Source organism: Chrysoperla carnea, chromosome 5 (assembly GCF_905475395.1).
Source record: "Chrysoperla carnea chromosome 5, inChrCarn1.1, whole genome shotgun sequence".
Classification (NCBI taxonomy): Eukaryota; Metazoa; Arthropoda; class Insecta; order Neuroptera; family Chrysopidae; genus Chrysoperla; species Chrysoperla carnea.
The window spans coordinates 43,242,265-43,268,005 of record NC_058341.1 but is presented as its reverse complement, the minus strand read 5'-3'; the positions used below and the strand labels follow the sequence as shown (position 1 = coordinate 43,268,005).

The following is a 25,741-nucleotide window of genomic DNA, read 5'->3' as shown; positions in this document are numbered from 1 at the left end:
TTTTTGGTTTTTTCAACTCCCAGCCTGGCCTTTTATGTAGAATGTACATATGTAATGTTTTCAAAAACATGAAAAGGCAAAAATCCTTTTTCAAGAAAAGGTGTGTTTCTTGTTATTATAAGAAATATACAGGAAGTGTCTGTTGTTATTGCTCAAATCAGAAAAATAGATGTACATTAAAAAAATTTCTTTTAGCAAAAAGTTATATTTTTTCCTATAAAATACCAATCACCAACAAAAAATATTGGGTTTTATTTGAAAAATTAAGTTGATCATCATTATTTACCCTAAAACCGATTCACCTCAAAATAAAAATGCATTTGGAATTGAACAAAGCTTTCAAATGATCAAACTTTTGCTGAAAATTTTTTTTATATCTGACTTACCCTTGATATAATGATGATATACCCTTGATGAAATATAACTTAAATGAAGGATCTCTGTTGCTCAAGACTTTTTTTTAAAACTTAAAGGGACCAATTTAAACATTAGTTATAAATGCAGTTGAGTATCAATAAAATAAGGCCCTTTTCGAGAAAGCTATTTACGAGTATCATAAATGTAAATAGTAAATTGAAGAAAAACTAAGACTCTTAACTTTGTTTCAGTATTTTTCTCAGTTGATTTTACTATTAAAATTTATCGATAAAGAAAACTAAATGACTATGAAAATAAACAATATTGCAGAAAAATTCCAGCCAGCATTTATATTGCACGAAAAAAAAAATAATATCCGTGCATACTTTGATCTCCCTAAGCTTTATTTTCCTATGGTCGTATAAGAAGTACATCTTTGTGACCTATAGTCGTAATATACTATTTATTCTCTACATTTATCAAAAATTATCCAAATTAGAGTAGTATCCACGTACAGACGTATATACATGTGAATAACACTGGTTGATGATTCTATATTCTGACTCAAATACATGTTTGAGATACAGCAAGCAAACATATTGTGCCAATATAATTTCTTTACATCTGATTATATTAAATTAGGTTATAAAAAGTTATATTTTATTTACAGTTTTGGATAATATAATGCGGGCTTTATTATAGATTATACAGGATGTTTGGCAAAAAAATGGCATAATCCTCGATGAATATACATAATTTCATTTTTTCTTTGGATAAATACACATATTACTTTATTTATAAGAAATATAATTATTCCTAGAACAATTCTAAAAGTTTTGTGGCTGAGGTATCGAGAAACTTTTTCCTCAAAAACGAGAAACATTTATAGCTAGTTTATACAGTTGTATAAAATAATATATAATATATAATATATAATATATAATATATAATATATAATATATAATATATAATATATAATATATAATATATAATATATAATATATAATATATAATATATAATATATAATATATAATATATAATATATAATATATAATATATAATATATAATATATAATATATAATATATAATATATAATATATAATATATAATATATAATATATAATATATAATATATAATATATAATATATAATATATAATATATAATATATAATATATAATATATAATATATAATATATAATATATAATATATAATATGTAATATATAATATAATATTTAATAAATACAATATTTATATATTTTAATATTAATATATAGCTATTTTATATAGTCTGTTTTACTATGTTAATAAAAATGGTTTTCCGTTCCAGTTCTGACGAAATTTTGCGAAAATGCTTTTTTGACGAAAATCTTTTGCAATATATTTCGAGCATACTGTATATTGTCATTTGTATCTTCATTACGAGTATCGTAATATTTTTATTATACAGCTTAAGTTGACTATGCGTTACAGCATAACTAGCTTTGAAATACTAACAAAATAAAATTGTCTTTTTAGGTCTTACAATTTTAGAATCATTTAAATAAATAAGCTTTAAATAACAAAACTTGAATTCTCTAGAACAGTTTAACTATAAAAATGAAACAACGATGTTTAGTGGTATCAACGAATCAATATTGAAAAACTTCTGCAGTTCAATCAAACTAAAAAATGACGCTGGAATGAATAAAATTTTGCCTCACAAAGAATTTCATGCCTTTATAAAAGTTGTACATGATACACAAAAATGAAAGAATAATTTCTAGATTTCCAGATTTTAGCACATTTAGGATAATTTTTTTATGTTAGAAAAGTATAACTAGAATAAAATTAATCCAGAATATAAACAAAAATTTCACTTACTGACAGGCATAGCAATTCCATAACCTTTTGAATCTAATTTGCCACCAACTTGCGTTAATTCACATTCACGTGCAGTTACATATTCAATAGCAGTTGATTCCATTAAAAATGCATATGTTCCTTTATCTCTCAATACACGTTTTTGACCTTCGTTATTGTCTTTAACGAATACAGATGGTCGTGCTGATTCCATAGTTGACCACATTTTTTGATAAACCGAAAAATTTGAGTCCTGTAGGTATGAGAGGCAACATGATCAAATATTTTCCCCTTTACAGACAACAGAATGCAAACTTGAAAAAAAAAAAGAATATTTATCTAGCCAATTTTTGAGCAAGAAAAGTTTTTGTAGGGAAATCATGTTCCCGGTCTGGAATTGCAATTCTAAGAACAAGAAGCTTAATTTTTTACTTTTTTCTACTTTTTTAAAATTTTCCGGGATTTATTAATTTTTTTAATGTTTTTTTTTTTTTTTTTTTTTTTTTTTTTTAAATTTATTTTTTAATTTTGTTATTTGTTAAGAGAATATTTGTAGAATGTTTTATTTTAAATGAACCAGTTATTTTTCATCACAGGACTACATTTCGAATAAAATGGTTTCATTTGAAGACAGGGATTTTGAAATTAAGGTGTTCAAGGTGAAATGAAGGTCAACTACATTTTATTTGACTGGAAACCAACTTTATTTTCATATTTTTTCAAATTTTTCGTTAAAAAATTTTTAATTATCTTATGTGACCAAAAAAGTAAATTATTGAAGCCTTAGATAAGAACGATGAAAACAAAGTATATTATATTTCTGTCTGCTGAATAATAAATAAAATTGTGAATATAATAAATATAGGTTTTAAGAAAAAAATCAATATAACTTTTTTAATTTCACCAGGGTCGTCTTCACTAATGAAAAATCTTATTTGCCTCATATATTTGAAAAATATATGCCCAAAAAATTATGGTATTTTTTCAAAAAGGTCAACCAGTGTAGAAAAATAGGTTTCACTTATAATAAAACATTCTAAATCGTTTCATAACTTACACGAAAGAAATTTGCCGTTGACGCCTCTGAAACTGTGCCATATTTGACTTTTGTTTGTTTTGCTAAATCTTCAGCGTTATGTATAGAATCACCCAGTTTTTCATTTGTTAAAGATGCAGTTAAATTAGCAATATATGATTGAATTACAATTAATGCAAAGAAACCCCATAATACCACCGTTATTCGTGACGAAGACCCCCTGAAGTGTATAAACCACAAATTTTTTAGCCAGAACTGTGTGAAATTATTCTCAAATATTCTTACTTTGGTAATATATCACAACCTAAACACATTATTGTTCCCAACGACAACCAAATACAATTTGTAACGGACCAAATATTTTCTAATTCTGTGGGATTTGGATCTTGTGGATTTGGATTCTCCCAATCTTTTGGACACATTCTAAAGAGAAAATGTTTTAAATAGTTTAGGTTTGATAAGCGTTTTTATTTTCAAAATTACCTTGTTATAATATATACTGAAAATGCAACCCCTAACAATGCAAGAGCCATATAAAGCCATACTTCGACCGATAATGGAGCCATGAAAGCGAAAAATGGAGGTGGTCTTGCTACAGGTTTTTTGAACAAAATACTAATTCCAAGTGTCATAAATGGCATAGTGAAATCTACTGCTGATCGGCGATCAAATGTAATAGTTAAGTCACAAATAGCTAAGTCAGCTTTCTGCGAAAATAAGGTAAAAATATTTTATAAAATTGCTTTAAATACTAATGAAATTGAAAGGTACTTTCGACCATCTTTTAATGATAAAACTACCCAATCACTTACACGATCCAGTAATTCTTTAATCAAACCATTCCAAGTTTTTGTTTTTTTATCCAAAGAACCATATTTTTCTGTTATATAAAATTCGTATTTAAAACCGATAAGCTTTGATATTTCATGTATTAAGTCCATTGCATATCCTTCAAAACGTTCGTTTCCTTCAGCGCTTTTATTTTTCCACATTAAATAAGGTTCACCAATACGAGACGCAACTCTAAAAATAATAAGCTTGGATAAAATGGTTAAGAATGGTTCGGAATTGTACTGCACTATCTACGATTTGTGGCTTCTAAAACAAAATAAGCGAAAAAAAGTGAAAATAAATAATTGACTGAGGCAATTGTTGGAATACCTTGTATAGACAATGTTGAATAAGAATGTTTCAATTATTTTTAATGGCAGCCTGTCGGGCGCCATTTTTTATAATTTTCAAAATTTTTTTGAAATTGTTTTTAGAAGTTTTTGTTTTTTTAAATTTTTTTCCTAAGACTACCTTGTTGAAGCTACTTACAAATTTTTATATCTATTCTATCTATTTTCATATCTATTATAGTTATGGAAAAAATGGACACCAATTTTTGCCCTAATTTGCTCCCTCAGTTTATTTTTATATAAGGTACATGATTTACACTCAAACTTTTGTTCTATCTCTAACAGTTTACAAGATGGATCCTACGGACCCAAGATCTAATTAACTTATGCTGCTCAATTCCGAACTAAAACTCAATTCAACAATTAACGTTCTGAGCACGTTATTATACCTTTAACTTGATATCTCTTTTCGTGGTTACGGATAGACCGACGGGCGAACAGACCGATGGACAGACTTTGAACGTGATTTTCACTTACTTCAAAACGTCACATGGAATTGAAACATCGTACACTTGTCAATGGCCTAGGGCAATACAATTATTTAATAAGTTTGTCCAATTATCCTGATCAGGATCTTCAGTAGTAACGATTCAATAAAAAATTTTTGATGATGGAAGCGAAGATAACATTCTATAATATTAATGAAGAATAGTTTAAAAAACTAAAAAATCCGCTTTTGTAGATAACTGAACTAAAAAATTACAAAAACACACTTTTGTAACAACTAAAAATTAGAAAATAATTTCTCTAAGACAAAAAGTAAAAAAAATTGATTAAAATATTTTATCGTAAAAAAGCGTGAATTTGTAAAAATGTCAAAGTATGACATTGTAACTACGTCAGTTCGAAGAAGTTTTTAAGCTTTTTGAGAAATTTTCTGGTAAAAAATACAAATATGAGTTATGAGTACATTCTTTTTTTCGGAAGCGAATTATGTTTATTCGGCTCCGAAAAAGAACTTAATTATACCTGGTATATATGAAATATATATCAAGATTTACTAATTTTAGTCCCAAGTATGTAACGCTTGAAAATATTAATAAGACGAACCAAATTTTGATAAAGGTGTTCATGCAATCCATTTCCGGTAGTCTATCAGTCTGTCCGCCCGTCGGTCCATGCGTGACCATGATAACTCAAAATCAAAAAGAGATATTAAGCTGAAAGTTTTATAGGCTGTTCAGTTCGTAAAAACTGACGTGAATGAGCAACATATGTCAATTGAGTCTTGGGCTCGTAGGACCCATCTTGTAAACCGTTAGAGATAGAACAAAAGTTTAAATGTAAAAAATGTTCCTTATAAGAAAATAAACAACTTTTGTAAATAATGCAAGTAATAATGCAAGCACTGACATTCAGCACTTTCTATACAGAATATTTCAACAATTAACTATAAATTATAATTTTGTAATTATTATTATAAATTTTTCTACGGTATGCAATCTATGCTAATTGTGTTTTTTTGAAGAAAATTATGTTTCGAAAAGAGAAAACTCACTTGAATGTTTTATTACGTAATGCAGCTGAATATTGTGCCAAACTATCTTCTTCGGAAATAGTACGTCTTACTCCATTAGCTGGGTCCCATGTACCAATTGGACGAAAGCCATCGTCAGATATATCTAATATTTGCAAAGTGAAATCTGTTCTATAACCATTTTCATCAAATTGTATTGGACCAGACAATCCATCTGATTTCACCTAAAAATAAAATTTAAGATTGTATTAAAAATTACATTAAGGTCGAGAATATATAGAGCATCAGGTTGCGTTAGGTTATATTGGCTGTGCACGAGAGACGCATTTTGGCCGTAAGGCCCATTCTGATACTATATATGCGTTTTACCACCTTTTCCGCTGATTTGATTCATCAGCTCGCAATTATTTCGACAATTCGTCATCAGAATTTCGTCGCACAATTCGACATCAGGATTATCTCCTATTATACCAGACCATCACAACCATTAATAAATTTTTTGTTATGTTGGCGGGAATCAAACCCGCTGTCCTAGGGCATTTCGCTTGGGTAAGGAATTGGCCACGCTTTAACCAAAGAGTTACTAGGGTTGACTAATGAGCATAAAAGATGGCAAAAAATTATTTCAACAGATTTGAACGTTGCGATGTCAACATCTCTGTTTAGTACAATCTACTGGTAGTCCAGTACCGCTAAATGAACGTTTCAAAAATTTATGCCTGTCATTTTTTACACTCGTATTAAGCCACGCTTTTACATAAGCTGAAATAAGATTAGCTTTTAAAAAATACATTACTTTTTTTAAAACATCATAAAATGCTTCACCATCAGTCCAAGTATCAATGCCTGGATTACAAATTACTTTTTCAAACTTTATAGAATCAGCCATTTTTAATCCTTGATAAAATACATCCACTGCATCATACATCAATGCTAATTCGGTCTAAAAAAAAATGGTACTAAATATCCACTCTTAGTTATTCTTACTTTTTAGACTAGTTAAGTTTTTGTAAGCTGAATATTTACAGCAGAAATCGAATGCAAGTGATCATAATTTTTCACAAAAGACAAGGTCGTAAACAAAAATTATGTTTTGTAATTGTTTGTAGGCTTCACTAAATTGTGTGTTTACTTATCCCATCGGGAGCCCACGGATTCTCGAAATACGGGATGAATGACCGCATTTCGAATTCGTGTTTAATTATTAGTTGCAAAAGGAAGTGATTTAATTTAATTTTTTGTTTTCATTTATAGAAAAATAAATGCTCTATCTAAGGAAAATGTTTTGTGGCTTTAGCTTTAATATTTAAAGCATGGTCTTTATAGGTATTTGGCATCCGATTTTTGCAGTTACTATTTCTAATACAACGAAATGTTTCGACCAAAAATTATTTTTTTTCTGCTTCTCTTACACGAATCGGTAATAAATAACAAAAATAAAGATTGCAATCTTGAACTTGACTTCATGCTTTTCATGGTCATTTCTTGGTAATAGGGATAACTAAGATCTCTAAATAAATTTTTTTGACTTATGAAACATTTAAAAAAAGAATCTTTTCTTAAAAGTTCTTGAATTGCTCTTGTGATAGCCGATACACATGTGATATTCTCTCCACTTTTAAAATCACAAAATCGTCATTTTTATTACGTTTATGCAACATACATTGCGTATATGTATAACAAGTTGCATTCATTTTAGAACATATAATTTATTTACCGGAATAGTCTCTGCTGTAACAGTTAACGAAGGCATTTCCGTTGTCCATTCATCCACAATATACTTACGAGCCTCACCATAATTCGGATCAATTAAACTGATTATTGTCATATTTGTTAGGGAGTGTTGCAACATTTCTTGTCTTAATGTGTGTGTGTCTAAATTCAGAATATAATAACTAATATACTCTCCAGTCATTTTAACTTCTGCCGCTTGACGGAATAATTGAATTGTTGTGTCAGTATTACAATCTAAAATAATTCGACGTTCACCACTGGCATGTATTTCTTTTAATAAACTCCTATAATATAAACAAATTTTTAATCGAAAGAATATAGGCAAAAGAAGCCGAAATGATAATAGAAGTATAATACAAACAGATATGGTTTGACAAAATTTGGCAAAATATATTCTGATATAAATATTTCAACTCAAGATATTCGATTTACAGGCAATTTTTTTAAAGTTTTCATCTTTATATTTCAAAAATGGGACAGGAAATAAAAAAAAAGACACAACACAAAGCAGTTAAATTTTAGGGGGAAAGCAAATTCTTCAAGCTGGGTCCTTGATGTCTAAATATCACGCATTTACGAGCTCAAATTCACTCTTTACGCTTGAGTATGCTGTATAAAATTTCATCTCGATATATTTTTTCATTTTTGAGTAAGCTTCCTTACAGACAAACAGACGGGCGGAAGAACGGAGAGTCGTAAATCGACTAATTTGATGATTTTATGAACATCTATACCAAAATGTTATACCGTATTATCAATTTTTCTAAGCGGCACAAATTTTGGAATTAAAATTAATATACCTGTATAAAGGGCAAAATTTAGTTAAGGGCTAAGTTTAGTTAAAGAAACGAAATCAAAGTTCTGTTGTGTGACGTGAATTAGCAAATGAATCCTTAAAACATACGAGCAATGCTCCGGGAGTACCTATATATTCTTTTAACTAACCGATAACAAAGCCCTTTCATTCATTATGACAAATTTAATAAATCTTGTTAAGAAATATGTTTTCTGTACCTGTAATCGAAACCAGTCAGTTGACGAACAGTAATCACGTTTTCAAACGTCTTATGGTTACGAAATATTTCTTGCAAACGTAATAATGCATCATCATGCTCGTATAAAATGGTAAAACTTTTCCATTCCATTGTTTTTAGAATATCATTGATTGCCACGGACAACATATGTGGATCTGGATACATTTTTATCGCCATTTTAGCTGCATCTTGAAATGTTGTTTTTTTAGGTTGCCAATGTGTTTGAAAGTTTGGTATTTTCAAATTATAGCAAATAGCTTCAACTATCCCAGCACACTCATCATTTTGTGGACCAAATATGGCAGCTATACCATCTTCAGTAATATTGCATGCTGCGGAATTTAACAATAAGAGTGAAAAATTAAAATAATTTTGAGCTAGGGGATGCTATTTTGATAGTTTTTGGAAACTATCTAAAATAGTTTTTGGGATGGTTTGTTTAAAAAGGTGTTTTACTTCTTCATATTAAAATACAGCTGTTATCGACATGGGGCTTAATGCATTATCATTTGAAACTATTTATAAAGTTCATGTCGCATGTTTTTCTGAAATCGGAAACATTCTGAAGGGTTAAGCCACCAATTTTTTGTCTTGATACAACACTGAAAGCTCAGAGATAACGAACAAGGTTTAAATACGTAATTCACATACAATATTGGTTCCTACATTTTATATTCATAAAAACTTACCAATTTTTCCAGCTTTGAAGCTGTCAACTTTTGCTACTGTTTGAATGTTCGGTATTAATAAATATGGTTGCTCATACAAATTATTAATGTAGTTAATTTTATTTCTAAATACCATGTCCGTCTCCATATTATATTCATGAAATATGCCTCCTAAAACAAAGAAAATAAGTTAAGAAATATTGGAAAACATACAAAAACTTTTTGAAGAATTAATTTGTCGTCATTCAATTCAAAGGGTTGTTCATTAGTTATTCGACCGGATCTTGTAGAAGTGCCTAAGCCTGCCTCTTCTGGAATGGAATCGTATATACATATTATGCCAAAGACTAGACTTTTGAAAAATTGCTCGTGTGATGGACATCTCACAGTAGCCCATTTCGATCAAGTACACGATAAGAAATTTTTTTGTGGATTATACTTGTACGTGGTATCGGCGTGAACACCATAATGTAGCGGTGTGAACGCTATACTGTATACAATATTGAGGGAATAGCAACTTTAGCTTTAGTTATGGCGGATGAGTCAATGCAGTATGGGCATCAGACTCCTACTGGTTGACGATACCCCTAATACTTCTGATGGGAATATATCTGCCTCTATACCTCACCAACATTGTAGTAAATGCCATGAATTTCTTATCATATATGAAGTTTACCTATAACCATTTTCTATATAATATTTTATAGTGTGTCCAGTTTTAAACATTTACTGAGAAAATATAGAAATAATTTTTATAATATTATTGGTGATTTATTTTTGGCAAAAGGTTTTTGTACTTGATTCAAGAAGTTGTTTAATGAATTGAATTTCTCATAATTAAAATAACTGTACAACTACCCTTTGCTGCCTCCAATTTTGTAAAGAGTTAGTTTACACCGCCTGACTTATTAATACACAACCCAGCTTGCAATCTTAAAAAATTTGGCAGTGTGTCTCCTAGGAAGATAATCAATTTTTATATCTACATTCAAAAGATTAAGTGCAATAAATAGCCCAGGAAATATTAAAATTCTTGGATTCGATGCAGTAACCCTAATGTAGTACAAAATTGTCTACATATTGACTTAAAGTTTATACAGAATCGTTCATAAAGATATATAAGTGTGTAAATGGCCTAAAATTTATTCTTTTGTACATATATTTTATGGAATAGTTGTTACAACAAAATATAAAACAGTAAATATGGATTACTGCTATAATGTAATATTGAAACTAAACAAAATTTTAAGTATGTTGGAAAAGTTTTTGAAAATTTAAAATAATAAAAATGAGACAAAGTATCATAGGAATATAATGTCAAACAAACTATATATTTGTTTAACAAAAATAATATGATCAAAAAGTAATTTTATTTACAAAACTTTTTTTATTATTTTTATTTCATACGATATCGATATTTTTGTTTCATAAATTGAAAATTTGGTTTGCTGAATTTTGTTTGTTTAATGAAGAATCCTTGGGAATAACAATGAACGTCATCTATTTTTTGTGAAACTTGCCATTGAATTCTCCTATTGAGTTTTTGAGCTATTACTTAATAAAATAAATCAAATTGAAATACCAAAAAATTCACCTTAAATCCTGAGCGAAAAAAATTACGAGCAGGACGAATATATGATACATATCACGATACTCGAAATAAAATATAACAATACTTTATTTTGTTTTATTTTAATAAATTACAAAAGATAATTTACAAAATTGTTTTCTACCATCAGAAATGACAGTCGATATAATAAGTTTAAGTAATTTAATTAAGTTTAAAAATATGGTAATTATTTTTAACTTTAAAAGAAGAAAAAGACTGATAGATTGCTTATGCTATGGAGTTAGTCACCAATTTGAGTTAAAACCAAAGCATATTTTTAAGTCTAAAAATCTATCTATACAAAAATGTTATGCTCGTTGTGTATCTACGCCTCAAAAACTCAAAAGTTTCTACACCGATTGAGCTCAAACTTTTACACAATATACAACCCGGAACATTAGTGAATGGTTTTATCTATTTCAGGGGGGGGGGTTTAGGGGTGGAAGTGAAGATGGACAATAGAATATTTTAAAATATATCCTAGTAGGGTATATCAAATAGAAGGACATGACGCTTGCATTACAAAACTGTGTACATGAAAATCAGTTCAGTCGTTTCAAAGTTGTGAACTCTTTTATCGGGGGTCTATAAAATTTTATAAAATTTACTACCTGTTAAACTTATCATCTATTACCATGCAACTACAATCATAGATAATAAATATTTATATTATACTACTACAATGTTCCACAGTGAAACGTGGCAGGGTACAGCTAGTATGTTAATATAATAATAAGTTGATTTAAAATTCAAGTATATAAATTAATAGAAATGAAGTATTTCTGCTAACAGAGAACGGTTGCATTATTGTGTCTACTACGTGGATTCCCGTAAGAAGCTGTGACAATTGCTGATTTTAAAATCATTTCAAGACAATTAGAAAAAAATCAATCAATATTCAATATTTTCACGTTTTTCAGGGAACCTTTTAAGATGTTGCAGTTATTCTTTATAAAAGATTGTATACCTAACACTTTTTAGAGATCCGTTACCAATTGTCGTTGGGCGGAATGTAAATGAATAGCGCACAAATTTAGTGGGTTTGTAAAAATTTTGAAAATAATATGTTTTAGATAAAATATAGTCTCGAAAATTAATTTAGGTGTTATTAATTATAAGTAGAAAATGATTGCTTTGGATTACTGTATAAAGATAACTTTTAATTACAATTATCGGCAAAGAGTTGGAGAAAATTTTACTATTTGCTTTCATCATATAAAAAACAAGCACGATCCCAATATTTGTTTTATTTCATATTCACGTTGTTATTCGAGCACAGTTGTTATTTCTATGAAATTGGAATCATGTTTCGAGAGTAACATGTTAATTAAATTTTAACACAATATGTGTACTCAGTATTATTATTAAATACAATACAATTCATAAATGAACAATGAGTATTTGCACTAATTCAAAACATAACAAGAAAATATTTACAGGGCTTTCAACAATTGCGGATAAAGTCGATGAATTTGAGAAAGGTACTTTTGCTTTAAAAAACGAAAAAATACGTGTTTAATATTTTTAAATCTATCTAATTCTAATGAAAATTAAATTAAATTTAAAAATAAATTCTTTTCTAATGAAATAGAAAACGAACACCCCTCGGCTTATTCTTTGAGATAGGACAGTGGTCAACTTTAAAATCTTAAATGGAAATCCCCATTTTTATACCATGTATATATGAAATATATATAGTATATTGAGTTTAGTACCAAATTTGTAACGTTTAAAAATTTTGGTATAGGAGTTCATAGAATCATTTAATTAGTCCATTTTCGGTTGTCCGTTCGTCCGTCCGTCCGTCCAGCTGTGAACACGATAACTCAAAAACGAAAAAATATATCAAGCCGAAATTTTACAACGCACTCAGGACGTAAAAAGTGGGTCTTCGGTTCGTAGGACCCATATTGTAAACTTTTACAGATAGAACAAAAGTTTAAATGTTCCTTATCAAAAAATAAACAACTTTTTTTCTGACAGAGAGACAAAATTTTTTTTCTACTTATCTCATTACTATTATAGAAACTGACGTAGATAGAATAGAGAAGATTCTCTCCTATGAGCAATGCGAACTTGGTTAAAGAGAAATAGAATAAAGTTTATGCACGCAATAAAGTTATAACAATAGTGACTTTGACTTAAAATAACTCGGCCATTACCTGTAGTAATGGCAATCACATCAATATTTTGTTATAATATTTATAAGTGGTAGAACCAATCAAAAAATGATTGTTGAAAACCATTGTGCATTTCAAAACAACAATATTTGAAATTTTTTAGACAGTATATTACTTTCATACAAGCAATTCATGCGTTTGTGTCAACTTCGCCACTCAACCTCGTACGGTAGTTGTATCACATTCGGGTCACCATTCGCCATATATAATCTCTTCATGAGATTGAGACAACCTCATATCGGTTGGTATTAAGAACTTTTTTTTTCAGTGTCTTGTGCCTTTTCAATGTTACTGGCAATATAATATAGGCAATATAACATGCACATCTGATATATTTTGAAGCCACGGTACTTACACTATAATGTAGATGTAAATATAAACAATTGATATGAATATATATTGGTAATAATTTTAAAGTGTTTTAGATAATAATGCATATTCACCATATAAATACCTACCTTCATATTAATAGTAACAATATTTTCCATTACCAGATTTCATATTATAGACTAGTAAAGTAAATACAAATCAAAACAATCTGTTATACATGGTAATAAACTGTATCGTAAAGAAGTCGTAAATGTTAGAAGCACCGCTATTTTTGGGAAATATGGTTGAACTCTCTAGTCTAAATCTCTAGACAAAGAATCTCTAGGCTAAGAATACTTACGGGTTATCAAAACTAAGAAAAATAATTGAAAATCGTCTTAACGTATTAGGTACATTTCTTTATATGGAGGTATTTTAACCAATCTTGTTGGCGCCTATAAAAATTGTATATAAAATTCCCTTTTTTGCCAAACCTCAAAGGTAATTTCAAAAGCACTATCGATAGCGCATATATCATCCCTTTGATCATCCCATCGGAATGGGCAATTTCAACCCCTAACTTAATTTTTTTTAATAGTATTTGGGTTTAAAAATCACATTAAATAAAAAAAATTTGTAAAAAAAATTAAAAAAACCAATACAAATATTTGAAAAAAACACATTAATTAAAAAAAAAAATTAAGTTAGGTATAGGTTAAAATTACATTTTTGTGGTAACTTATTTAATCACCAAAACTATCACAAGCAAGATTCATGTTATTTTAAAATAATAATGCCAGAATACAAAAATATTTCTATCCACCTTTTAGTTTAAAAAACAAAAATTTTTTGTAAACAATTGTAAATAACCGATAAATCATAACCATCATATGTGAATACGGAATTATTTCGCCTAAAATGTATCTAATTTGAGAAAATTAATCCGTCAGCACTCGTGTTATGAGCATTTTGCTCCCGCTCTATTTAAAACATAAATAAAGTTTTTCTCAAGTCCTTCAGAAATTGTGAGAATTTCTCCCATCACGAGAGTAAAGCAAACAAAAAATAGTAACTTCGGAAATTTTCGAGCCTGTTCGTGGCCTTCGTTAGTTTTATATAAGTTATACTCAGTAAATGATAGAAATATGATAAAATTAGTTATTGAATTACAAAGGCTACGATTTACAAAGTTAAAGAATATTTAACGCCGGAAATATTTCACTCGTGTGCAGAACGCGTGAACAAATCGCTCATCACGCTAACGGGTTTATTATCATTATTTCGTGTAAAACTTATTTTATTTGAGAAAATTAAGTTTTTATCGGGAGGGTTATATTCGTATCATAGGGTTTATGATTTTCATCTTCGGACCCTATAATATCAGTCTATGATCAACATTAAGTACTTTATACATACATATTAGTGATGGGACGAATGTTGAATTTAGTACATTCGCGAACGCGAATGCGATTGTTCATTTCCAACATTCGCGAATGCGAATGTTTATGTCCAATATTCGCGAATGCGAATGGGAATGTTAGTTTTCAAATGAAGCGCTCTCAAATTCTAATGTCAATTAGAAAAATTCTAATTAATTCTAATGTGAATGAATTATCTTAATTTATCCTTATATATTATTTCTGCAGTATGTTTTTCTTTGCCCATACTTTATCTTTCTTATTTTATCCAATTCCATGATTGACACATCATTTTCAAGCTTATGATGTTGGCTTCTGACGAAAAATATACTCGCGGACAAAAATTTTACTGCTTGGGAAACAGGCTAGACAAATATTAAATAAGTTTAACGAAAAAATTGTATCTCTATTTTAAATGAGTTAAATAATAAGTGGATCAGGCAAACATGATTCGAATGTAACAGTTTTGTTAATACTGAAGACATCATTAAGAATTGAATCAGCAAATGTAAAGATATTTCAAATGAAACTATTTTTAAAACATGTTCTCCAAATATTATTTTAATAACTTTTGATTTTTAACCACTTTGTTGTTTTTTGGTCGCGAGTACAGGGTAGTCATGGGTTATGGGAGCCATGGGTTATGGTAGTCCGTCGTATAAGTCCCTTAAAAACAAAATTAAGTTTTTTTTATTTATGAGTTTAGTTTATTCTAATTGCATTTGCCCAACATTCAAATTTAACAGTGATTAAAAAGTAATTTAAAAATATAAATAAATAATTAAGTACATATTTGTGAAGTTTGAGCTTATTTTTCAATTTATGATACAAAATGCTGACGATTTTTTGTCAAAAACATTCGCATCGTGTTTTTTGAGAATGCGAATATTCGTCCCATCACTAATACATATATAGTAGATGTATTAATATAGTTCATAAATAGCATTTTAGGATCAAGTTATAAATACCAGTTTAGATGCCCTTTCAGTTTCCTATATTACATTTTGTAGGTATTCTATATGGAGAGAAATACATACAGTCTATACAGTCTCATTCAAAAACACATATAAGCCCGATAATGATACATACTGCATGGTTATCACAATACTTACCATGAAATTAATTATCTCACTTTATTTTATAAAAACAATAAACACTACTCAATTTCTGTGCTATATTCAACCAGCAAGTGAGTTGTGTAAATGGGGGTTTGAATGGGATGAGGTGTGTTAATATGGCGTTTGCCTGATATAAAATTTACCATATTACGCATAAAAATGTAAAACTAGAATTGATATCATGACAAAATTTGAAAGTGAACTTAAAATTGATTAAAAAACGAAGAAGTTATAAGCATTCAAAGATTGTTGCCCATCTCTTTTTAGCAAAACAAAGTTTTATATGTATTTCTTAAGTATATCTATGGTGACATCGGACAATGATATCGCCCTCTTTGTTTAATTAGGAATTTTAAACGCCCGTATTTTGCGTAGTACTTCTTAAGATTTTCAAAAAACAACTGCACTTTTCTGCCCGTCAGTGAGAATTCTTCGGCTGAAGAGATAAACAAATTTTAGTCAACATGAATATGTTAAATACATATTGCATTATATATTCGATAGAGACAATTGTGCTATGGATTCTGTTTTTTGACTGATTCAGACTATGCCTATATTAGACATATCAAAAATAATTTTAAGGATTCTACCTTTTATAATTGGTACAGGTAAATATCTCTTCAACGAAACCTTATTGAATGGAAATATCCCTTTTAAAGGTGACCATCGTAATAATACTAACCAATTTAATTGGGTATGCATTTTTAATCCTAATTACATTCATTAGAAATCAATTTTGTTTTTAGTTTAGAAAAATTAAATGCAGTCTCTTTAATAATTTAGGCAGGGTACTCATATTGTGACTGAAGTTCGACACATGGCATGCAAAGTTGAGACAGAAGTTTGTTACCACGACCTTGATTGAGATATTGTATCTAGATCAGTTGAAAAAATAAATGCTGATAATGGCCTTGTTCAATATTGACAATTTTAAATCATTATAACTATGTCGCTAAAATTTTGTCATTCTAATTCTAGTATGAGTGGCGTTGAAATACACAATGTGTACATATACGTTACCTTCGCTTCGATATATTATTGGTTATTTTCAATTTTAACCAGAAAATGTTAGACATTTCCCGATACGACATATTTAGGTAGATAGTACATTACGTTTCTTAATATATGAGTCTTTAATTGAATATTACTAATATCGAATTTAGAATACAGTTGGTTTTTAAGTTTTCAATTTTTAAATCTTTGTGTTTCATTGCACTGCAGTGGGAAAGGGATAGTTTGAAAAATTATACGGTTATGACTAGATTTTGTCTAGTAACGAAAAAGAAAAAGTTTTGAATGAAATGATTGAGAAAATTTGGATCTCGAGCCCTACCTACATCAATGGAGTTAGTTTTTCCCCTATGCAATCCAGTAAAACTTCTTCCACCGTTAGAAAATTCATAGAAAGTCCTTGCAAAAATGGAATCAGATATGTTGGACCAAGTCACAGATTAGCTATTTTAATAGCTCGAATTGGAAGAGTGTTATTAGGCAAATAATGAAAATACTTCACGTTGATAAAAATTTCAGCTTGATATCTCTTTTCGTTTTTGAGTTATCGTGCTTACGAACAGACAGACGGACAGGCAAGCGAAAATGGACTAATAAGGTGAATTTATGAACACCTTTACCAAAGTTTTGTTGGTACCATCAATATTTTTAAGCGTTACAAACTTGGGACTAAACTTAATATACTATGATATATTTCATATATACATGGTACAAAAACCAGATTTTTGAACTGACGAACTTTTTCTTCTATTCTGGTTAAGTATCATTGAAGAAAAATATTTTAGAAATTGGTTTAAGCCTACTAGACAAGATTTTTCTTAAAAGGACACACACAGAAAAAGGTATAAAAATAAATTAGAAAAATTTTAAATCCGTTTCCTGTTATATCCTCCAACAAAAAATTTCAATTACATATTAAATATGTATTCAACCTTAAATAATATTCCATCAGTTTATTGAATTCTTATCCATTTTAATCCGTCTTTTAATTAATTTTATATTTACGATATAATGTATCCTAATGCAATATACAGTAAAATGATAACAGAAAAAGAAAATAAGAAAACATAATGATCTTATTCCGAATAGACCGCTAGCTAGTAGCAAATATTTTGTGTCGTACTAACTGCATTTGGTCTTTAGAAGTAATATTACTTAAAGATTTATGATCAAATATTCGACATATGAATTGAGGCATATCGACCATGTATATACGCTAGATAAATATTTTGAGAATATCTTTGTGCAAATCTATCACTATTGAAAACAGAATCAAGAAAAACTGTTTTTGGTTCTTTCTGAATTAATTTTGGCTAGTTCCGCTGTATGTACTTAGAATTAAAGACGAAACTGTTATTTAAGGATGGCCAAAAGAGCTATTTGTACGCTTCCTTTGCTTACGACCAGGAATAGTATTTGATAGTCATTTCATGACGTTTGGAAATTTGAGATCCTGTTTTCAAAGTTGTGTCTAACAACTTTACCTTTGTGAACAGTTTTATAATCGAAGATTTTTCTTTCAATGGACCCGGAATAGCTTAACTTAAAATTCATATATGTTCACGTTTGTTAACGATATTTAAATTAGTAGATAATTGAAACAAAGGACAAAAAGTTTCGTTTTTTAATTTGACCTGTCGCATGAGGAGCGTGCTCCGTGAGCTTAACACCCCAACCTCATTGAGAATACTATCAATATTTCAAAATAATGAACTATAAAAATAGTATTGGTCGGTTGGTCGGTGTGGGACACTTTTTTTTTGTAACCACTGAAATTTTTATGGTATCGGGCAACAAAATCTCAGTCTCGTTTGTCAGGAAAAATAATTTTTGTATTTTTATTCAATTATCTTCCGATTGAAGTACTGTCCTCATTGAAAATTATCAATTAAGCATGCCACGGAATTAAAATGTGCTCGCAAATGTAAATGTTGTTAGGCTCGATCTTGATAGCTTCTCTTAAATTTTCAGCCGTCCTAAATTAACTGTTAAATTCAACGCTTGGCTTGTTTGGAACTCTCTTAGGAAACAAATTATTTAGTATGTTAAATGTTGTTGCAATAATGTTTGTTGTAGCCGCCGGCCTAGAAATGAACGAGCAGAATCTAAAAGAGTCTTAATAATGTTCTGTGATATAGTCATAAAATTATATGATTTAACCATATATTTTGTGGTCAGTTTTAGTATTTTTCAGTTTATTAGTAAGTTATAGTATACTTATATATAAAATTATTTCCTAAATCTCCCACAGCTATTTTTTGGTCTATTGTGTTGTGAAAATATTATTATATACTATTGAACTCTATAATATTATTATTATTGTTATTAGATAGGACCATGCTCTAAAGCAGCAAAATTAATAAAACAAATGCAATAATAAGTATACCCAAAAAGATTTGCTATGCAATCTTCATAAAATTGGCCATCTTAAGTAAAAAGTACGGAAAATAAAAGGAAATTTGTACTTAGAAGAAGAAAATTAGGCACAAAAAAGACAGTGGGGTGGTTAAGATTAAATTTCAGAAAGGATATTACAAGCGTTAATGATAATTTTTGGAACGAAAATTTTAAAGAGATGATATCGTAAAACAAATGATTTAAAGTTATTTAAATATTTGTCAGCTTAATCTATCTATCACAGCTTTTTATTTAACAATCTATTTTTCGAAATTTTTGTATTTCCGGTTATTATTGTATTAATCCTAATCAGTGGTTTAGGGAGTTCAAAATCGTCAAAAATTCTGTTACGTAATGTTTCAACGATCACGTGGCGAATGCGTAAAAAAACGTAGCGAAAGTAGATAAACAAAATTGGTAAAACACATTGATACATCGTAAAACACTCATCATCTCGAGTAATAATTATTTGTTGTATGTAATCATGATATAATTATTAGCAGATTCAGTGATATCAAATATCACATAATTATTGCATGGATATGTTTGAATTATGTAATACCAAGAAATTTGATGCTTAATTAGGTTAATTATAGACCGGAGTACGGATCGGATAACTTTGATCCTGATGTTTGTCAATTTTATAGTTGAGATTTCTACAACCAACAATTCTAGCCTACCCTGCGATTACTTCAGGTTTACTTTGAAAATAAGGTTTTTGTTGTAATTGGAAAATTGCAGCTAATCAGCATTTATACTACAAATAAAGAATACAAAATTGGAAAAATATTGATAAATAATAGGTCCCAGTATTATATATTTCAAATAACTCAAATTTGAATCCTTGATTAGTGAACCGATTGACTTTTTAGGCAAGAAATGGATCAATTGGCTCCTATGATTTCAGTTATATTATTGTAGGTGAAAAATTTGAAAAGTTTAAAAACCAACAAATATTTGCAAGAATTTTTGTTCGTTTTGCGAGAATCTTTCACAAGACCACTAGTTAAAGCTATCCGTAAATTTTCCATCCCCTACCTTTTATCGTTTTGGAAAAAATGACACCAAAGTTTTGATCTAATTGAGCTCTTACGAGTAACCAATTATGTTTGCAAAAATAATGTTTCACTTTTGTTCTATCACTCACGGTTTACAAGATGGGTCTTACGAACCCAAGACCCGATTGATCTACTTTGCTCATTTACAAAATCCAACTCACTTTGAACGTCTTGAGCACGCTATAGAAAGTTTACCTCGATTTCTTTTTTGTTTTTGAGCTATCATTTTTGCTAACGTACAAACGGACAGTCTTACGGAAAAGAACTAATTAATTGATTTGATGAACACCAGTACGAAAGTTTGGTATCCTAAATATTTCTAAACGTAACAAACTTGAGACAAAAATAAGCATACCTTGATATATATATTTCATAAATACAGTTTTTCAGCTACCTAGACAAAGTTATAGAGGTGGTAATAATATAATCAGTGATGTAAAGCTAGAAAAATTGACGCAACAAATTTTCGTTTAATCTTGAAACCTAATCTTATCTTTGTGTATATTTTTTTTGGTACACTTTTTACAAATGATAATTTATATTCTACTTATGGAAATAAAAATTTTTACGAGCTTCTACTTTTCATTTTTATATAATATAGAAAAACGAACCGAAACTACTACATAATTCTATACTACTTCTTTTTCGGTTCTTCTGATATATCGTAAATAATGAAATGGAATCGTACGTTGTATATGTCATTGAAAATTGTTGAATAAATTCAAGGAATATGGGCAATATTCTTTATGGATTTAGGCTAAAGTATTGATTATATTCTCCAGAAAACAATATATACAAGAATTTTGTGAATTAAAAAAGCTAATTTGCTTCATTTTGAACTCTCACGAATTAAATGCTGTGATAGAGAAAATATGAGCCAATGTCAATTACGAAATATCATAGTTATAGTGAAAATTGGGCTCCGATTAAGAATATTATGATCGGAGATTACATTAAAGATAGCGTCAAGTTGTACAGAATCCATATCATGAATTCATATGGGCTAAGCGAGTCTAAAACCAGTGAATGCTAACGTGAACATGGTAAGCTTGTATCTCCAAATTGTGGATTGAACTTCATGGTGAGACTACAGGGAACAAAGACAATTTTCAATATGTATTAGATTTTTGCATATAGCTTAAAAACTTGTAATCTCGAAAAAAACGAAACGCAATCAAGCACAGGAAAAATCTTATAAGCTCAACCTCCAGTGAAATCCATTGTAATAAAAACGAAGAGACAATTGTATATCAGTTATGCTAAGGTGCTGGAAAACAGAGGTAAATCAAAATGATATAATTTGCTGCGTAAAGCATAGGAATGAGTAGCGTTAAACGTAAAAAAGGGTTAGAAAATATTTCACGCTTTCAAAATTTCAACTTCTAATGAAAGAGTCAAATCAAAGCTAACGCGAAATTTAAACTTCTCGATTACCTGTGAAATTGTCTTTTGTTTTGAATCCCAAATATCAATTTGTGGTATTAATTTATAATTTAGACATAAAATTGTGCAAAATATTACATAACATTAGCCATCACAGTCTAAAAAACCTTTAAAACCTCTTTTACTTAAAATACAAAACCTCTTTAACTCAAAGGAAAAATTTGGACATTGGACCTTAGTTACTTCAAGTAATGTTTGGTCGGCCTTAATAATTTAAAGCATCCATATTTTTATACCATGTATATATGAAATATTAATAGTATGTTAAATTTAGTCCCAAGTTTGTAACGTTTAAAAATATTGATGCTACTGAAAAAAATTTTGGTATAGGTGTTCATAGAATCACCTAATTAATCCATTTCCCATTGTCTGTCCGTCTGTCCGTCTGTCTGTCAACACGAAAAATGATATCAAGCTGAAATTCTTACAGCATGTTCAGGACATAAAAAGTGAGGTCGAGTTCGTAAATGGGCAACATAGTTCAATTCGGTCTTGGGTCCGTAGAGCCCGTCTTGTAAAACGGTTGAACAAAAGTAATGTAAAAAATGTTTCTTATAAAAAATAAACAACTTTCGTTTGCAATAGTTTTTCGTAAACATCACTATTTACCCGTGAGGGTGCAAATTAGGGTGAAATTATACAGTGGCAGTGTAATCAGCACAGTCTATACATGGCATTTCAACAATTAATTCAGTCAATTGTTTGTTTTCACTTGTTTTTATTCATAATTTAACCTAGTCCTTGTGTGTATAATAAATAATAATACATATACATAACACAATACGAATAATCAATCAATTGGCAAAGAACAAAAATAAACATCAATAAGTAAAGATATGAAGGGTTAAAAACTCCTTAACTTAAACCCTTAGTAAGTTAAAAATTCGATAATTGAAGATTCATCTTGGTTTTTAACTTATCGAAATTCAACTGTATTTGTTTACACTGCAAAAGTATAAAATGTGCAACCCGCCTACACGTATCTAACGATGAAAATTTATATTTCCACATCACAGAGAGATAATAACAGTATAAAACGTTATGAGGACAACTGAAAGTCTATTTGTTTACTCTTTATTTTAGAGAGTTATTTCCTATAAATATGTAGTAGTAAAGCTAACATACATTTGTGGAATTTATTTCAACAGGCCAAAAATCTATGCAATTTTATTAGGTAGTCCAACAACGTTACCTGAAGCAACCAACTCGATAAAAATAATATCTACTAAAGTAATCCAGCAGTTAAAATATTTTCTCAGCAGCAATTGCTCTAACAAAATTACGCAAAAACCCAAAATTCCATGCCAGAAATAGTCTATGACAAAAGATTTATTTATTATTATTATTTTTTTTTTATGTGTTTATTTAAAGTCGCTCTGACAACTCAGGTCCAAGATTTATTTTTGTTTGGTTGAATTATGATGTTTTGTATTCGTTTTTGATGACTGTAATTAAATCTAAATAGAAAAATTTCAAAGAACCGTGATACGAAATAACATGTACACTCATTAAGTATTCCATATTTTAACCTGTCAGCACCCGCTTTATGAGTATTTTGCTCACGCTTGATTTAATTATGAATTATGAATTTTTCTGATTTTAGCAACCTGCCAATAGTTTTAAAAATATAATTTTTTCAAGTCCAAATTGTGAGAATTTCTATAATCATGAGAGTGAAGGTGTAAACAAAATATGTATTTTCGTTACTTTATTGTAACTTGAACTAAACAAATTGAAAAAACTAGTGATAGAAATGAGGTGAAATAAATTAAAATGAATTTAATTATAAAGATTATTTCTCTGTCTTTAAAACTTGGAACTAAACTATTCAGTACCCTTTTCTTTTCAGCCGAATAGTACAGTATCATGTTGTATAATCGATCGATATAATCGATTTAGCCTAGGATTACGGTTAGACACGTTTTTGTTTTAGTTGTCATGATACTTCCAAAAAATGCGATTTTGCTTTAGGACTAAAATGAGTCGAGTATGTATGTTTATATAGTAATTTTCTTGCAATACAATATCAACACACAAAAATGTAATAGTCTCGCCGGAAAACTTATTTGATGGCTATAGCACCTTAAAAACTTGTCATACTATTTATATGAACTTATTGATCAAATATTTCTTTTCATAGAATATAAAAATAAAATATCCGTAAGACTGGTTTAGGTAAGTTTTCTGGTTGTAAATGTATGTATAAGTTTCTGGTATTGTAATAAAACTATACTGATTTTTATCCTCTATATGTAAGGAATATGTTATATATGCTCAAATGATTCGTTGAGATATAAGCCCTCAACTTCTGTATGTCGAATATTGAGAATTGCTCAATTTTCTCAATTACAACAGGCTCAGATTCTGATGCAATACATAGATCGGTATATGTTTGATAAGAGTTTGGAAACTCTTGGGAAATATAATAAGCCATTAATGAATATAATCAGATGTCCTTGAATTATACACTTTAAGAGAAACGTATGCATAATGTTTAGGCCGTTCAATCATGAACTAGGTGAACGCTCCCCAAATGTTCAGTCTTCAAATGTTTTTGCAACTTATAACCGTAAAAAAAAACGTGCTGCTAGCTCATAGTTCATTCTGTTCTGTTTTTGCTCTGGCTTGAGACACGTGGGCTCAACGCCATTTTCTAAAGTTAATTTCAAGTTTATTTTCTTAATTAATAGTTAACCTTCGTTGGAGAAGAATCTTTTCTCCAACTTTAATTCAATTTAATTAAAGTGTTTTTTCTCATATCGATTTATATTTTTGTGATTTTTTCGTAATTTTAATTCTAAAAAGTGACGTGTCTTTCGAGCCATTCGTTCATTCCACGTGCATAGCTTGTGAGCCGTTGTGTTTCGATTGTAACTTAAATATAAATCCATTCAAAAGTGTACAACTTGAATGAATTATATTCTAATCTTTACAAATTTGAATTCCGTACTTAAACATTGAAGAAACATCCAACAACGAGGTTTAATTGCCCTTAGAGATATTTCCCACTTTTCCCTCCTGTTTTCCCACCAAACCTTATTGGCACGCGAATAACATCGTAACACATGTGAGTACATTTTCAAAATCAGTTCACTGCTCATTCCTTTTTTGTTTGGAAGCAAATGCCTCAATACATAATATAGTGATTGAAAATGTTTATCTTTCAACACAAAAACCGAATAGATAGAGAATCATTATATAAAATTTTACCTAATTTGATAATTTTGAAACAAAAATTGCAGTATGCTATATGCCTGCGTACAGAGGTCGTGTGGCATCTGCACAATATTTTATTATGGTATTTTTCAATTTCTGTAGCTTGTCGAAAATGTATAATAGTAAAAATTTTTTTATTTGCTTTTATATTATTTAACTTTTTTTAGTCTAAGAGCTGGTCATGAGGATATTGTACTATACCTATAAACGTTAAAATGAGTATGTAATGGATATTATATATTTTCCGGTTGCATTTGCAAATACATTTTTCATTTAGACAGCATTATATTTACACCATTTTATTCCAAATTCATTTTGTTAGAATTTAAAAAGCAACATTTTCAGTCATTCAAATAAACGATATTTTATTTTTGTTAATCTGAAAACAATAAATCTATCATAAAGCTATAAATACCAAGGTAACCAAATATTGATGAACATACGTTCGGTCAATCATAAGTCGTAAATTACCTTGCTCGAACACATAATCATGATTGAAGATTATGTTTTGATTTACAAAAGTTATAGAAATGTGATGGGTAAAATTATTACTATTCTGAAAATCAAAATAATGTTAGCCATCAAATAAATATCAAAAATAAACGTACGAACATCAGGTAACTTTCGATCAGAAATAAAGAAATACAAAG

At 29.0% G+C, this 25,741-nt stretch overlaps 1 protein-coding gene across 1 annotated transcript in view; it reads right to left on the bottom strand.

Annotated features, from left to right (window-relative positions):
- Positions 1-25,741, bottom strand: part of LOC123301875 (glutamate receptor ionotropic, kainate 2-like) — a 61,450-nt gene that overhangs the window by 21,251 nt on the left and 14,458 nt on the right. Inside the window, exons 2-11 of the mRNA XM_044884819.1 lie at positions 9,354-9,503; positions 8,645-8,996; positions 7,614-7,914; positions 6,693-6,839; positions 5,918-6,120; positions 4,051-4,261; positions 3,722-3,945; positions 3,524-3,661; positions 3,260-3,458; positions 2,224-2,455 (exon numbers count right to left, since the gene is read on the bottom strand). Of these exons, the coding sequence (XP_044740754.1) occupies positions 2,224-2,455; positions 3,260-3,458; positions 3,524-3,661; positions 3,722-3,945; positions 4,051-4,261; positions 5,918-6,120; positions 6,693-6,839; positions 7,614-7,914; positions 8,645-8,996; positions 9,354-9,480 (2,134 nt within the window). The 5' untranslated portion in view covers positions 9,481-9,503. The remainder of the gene's footprint in view (positions 1-2,223; positions 2,456-3,259; positions 3,459-3,523; positions 3,662-3,721; positions 3,946-4,050; positions 4,262-5,917; positions 6,121-6,692; positions 6,840-7,613; positions 7,915-8,644; positions 8,997-9,353; positions 9,504-25,741) is intronic.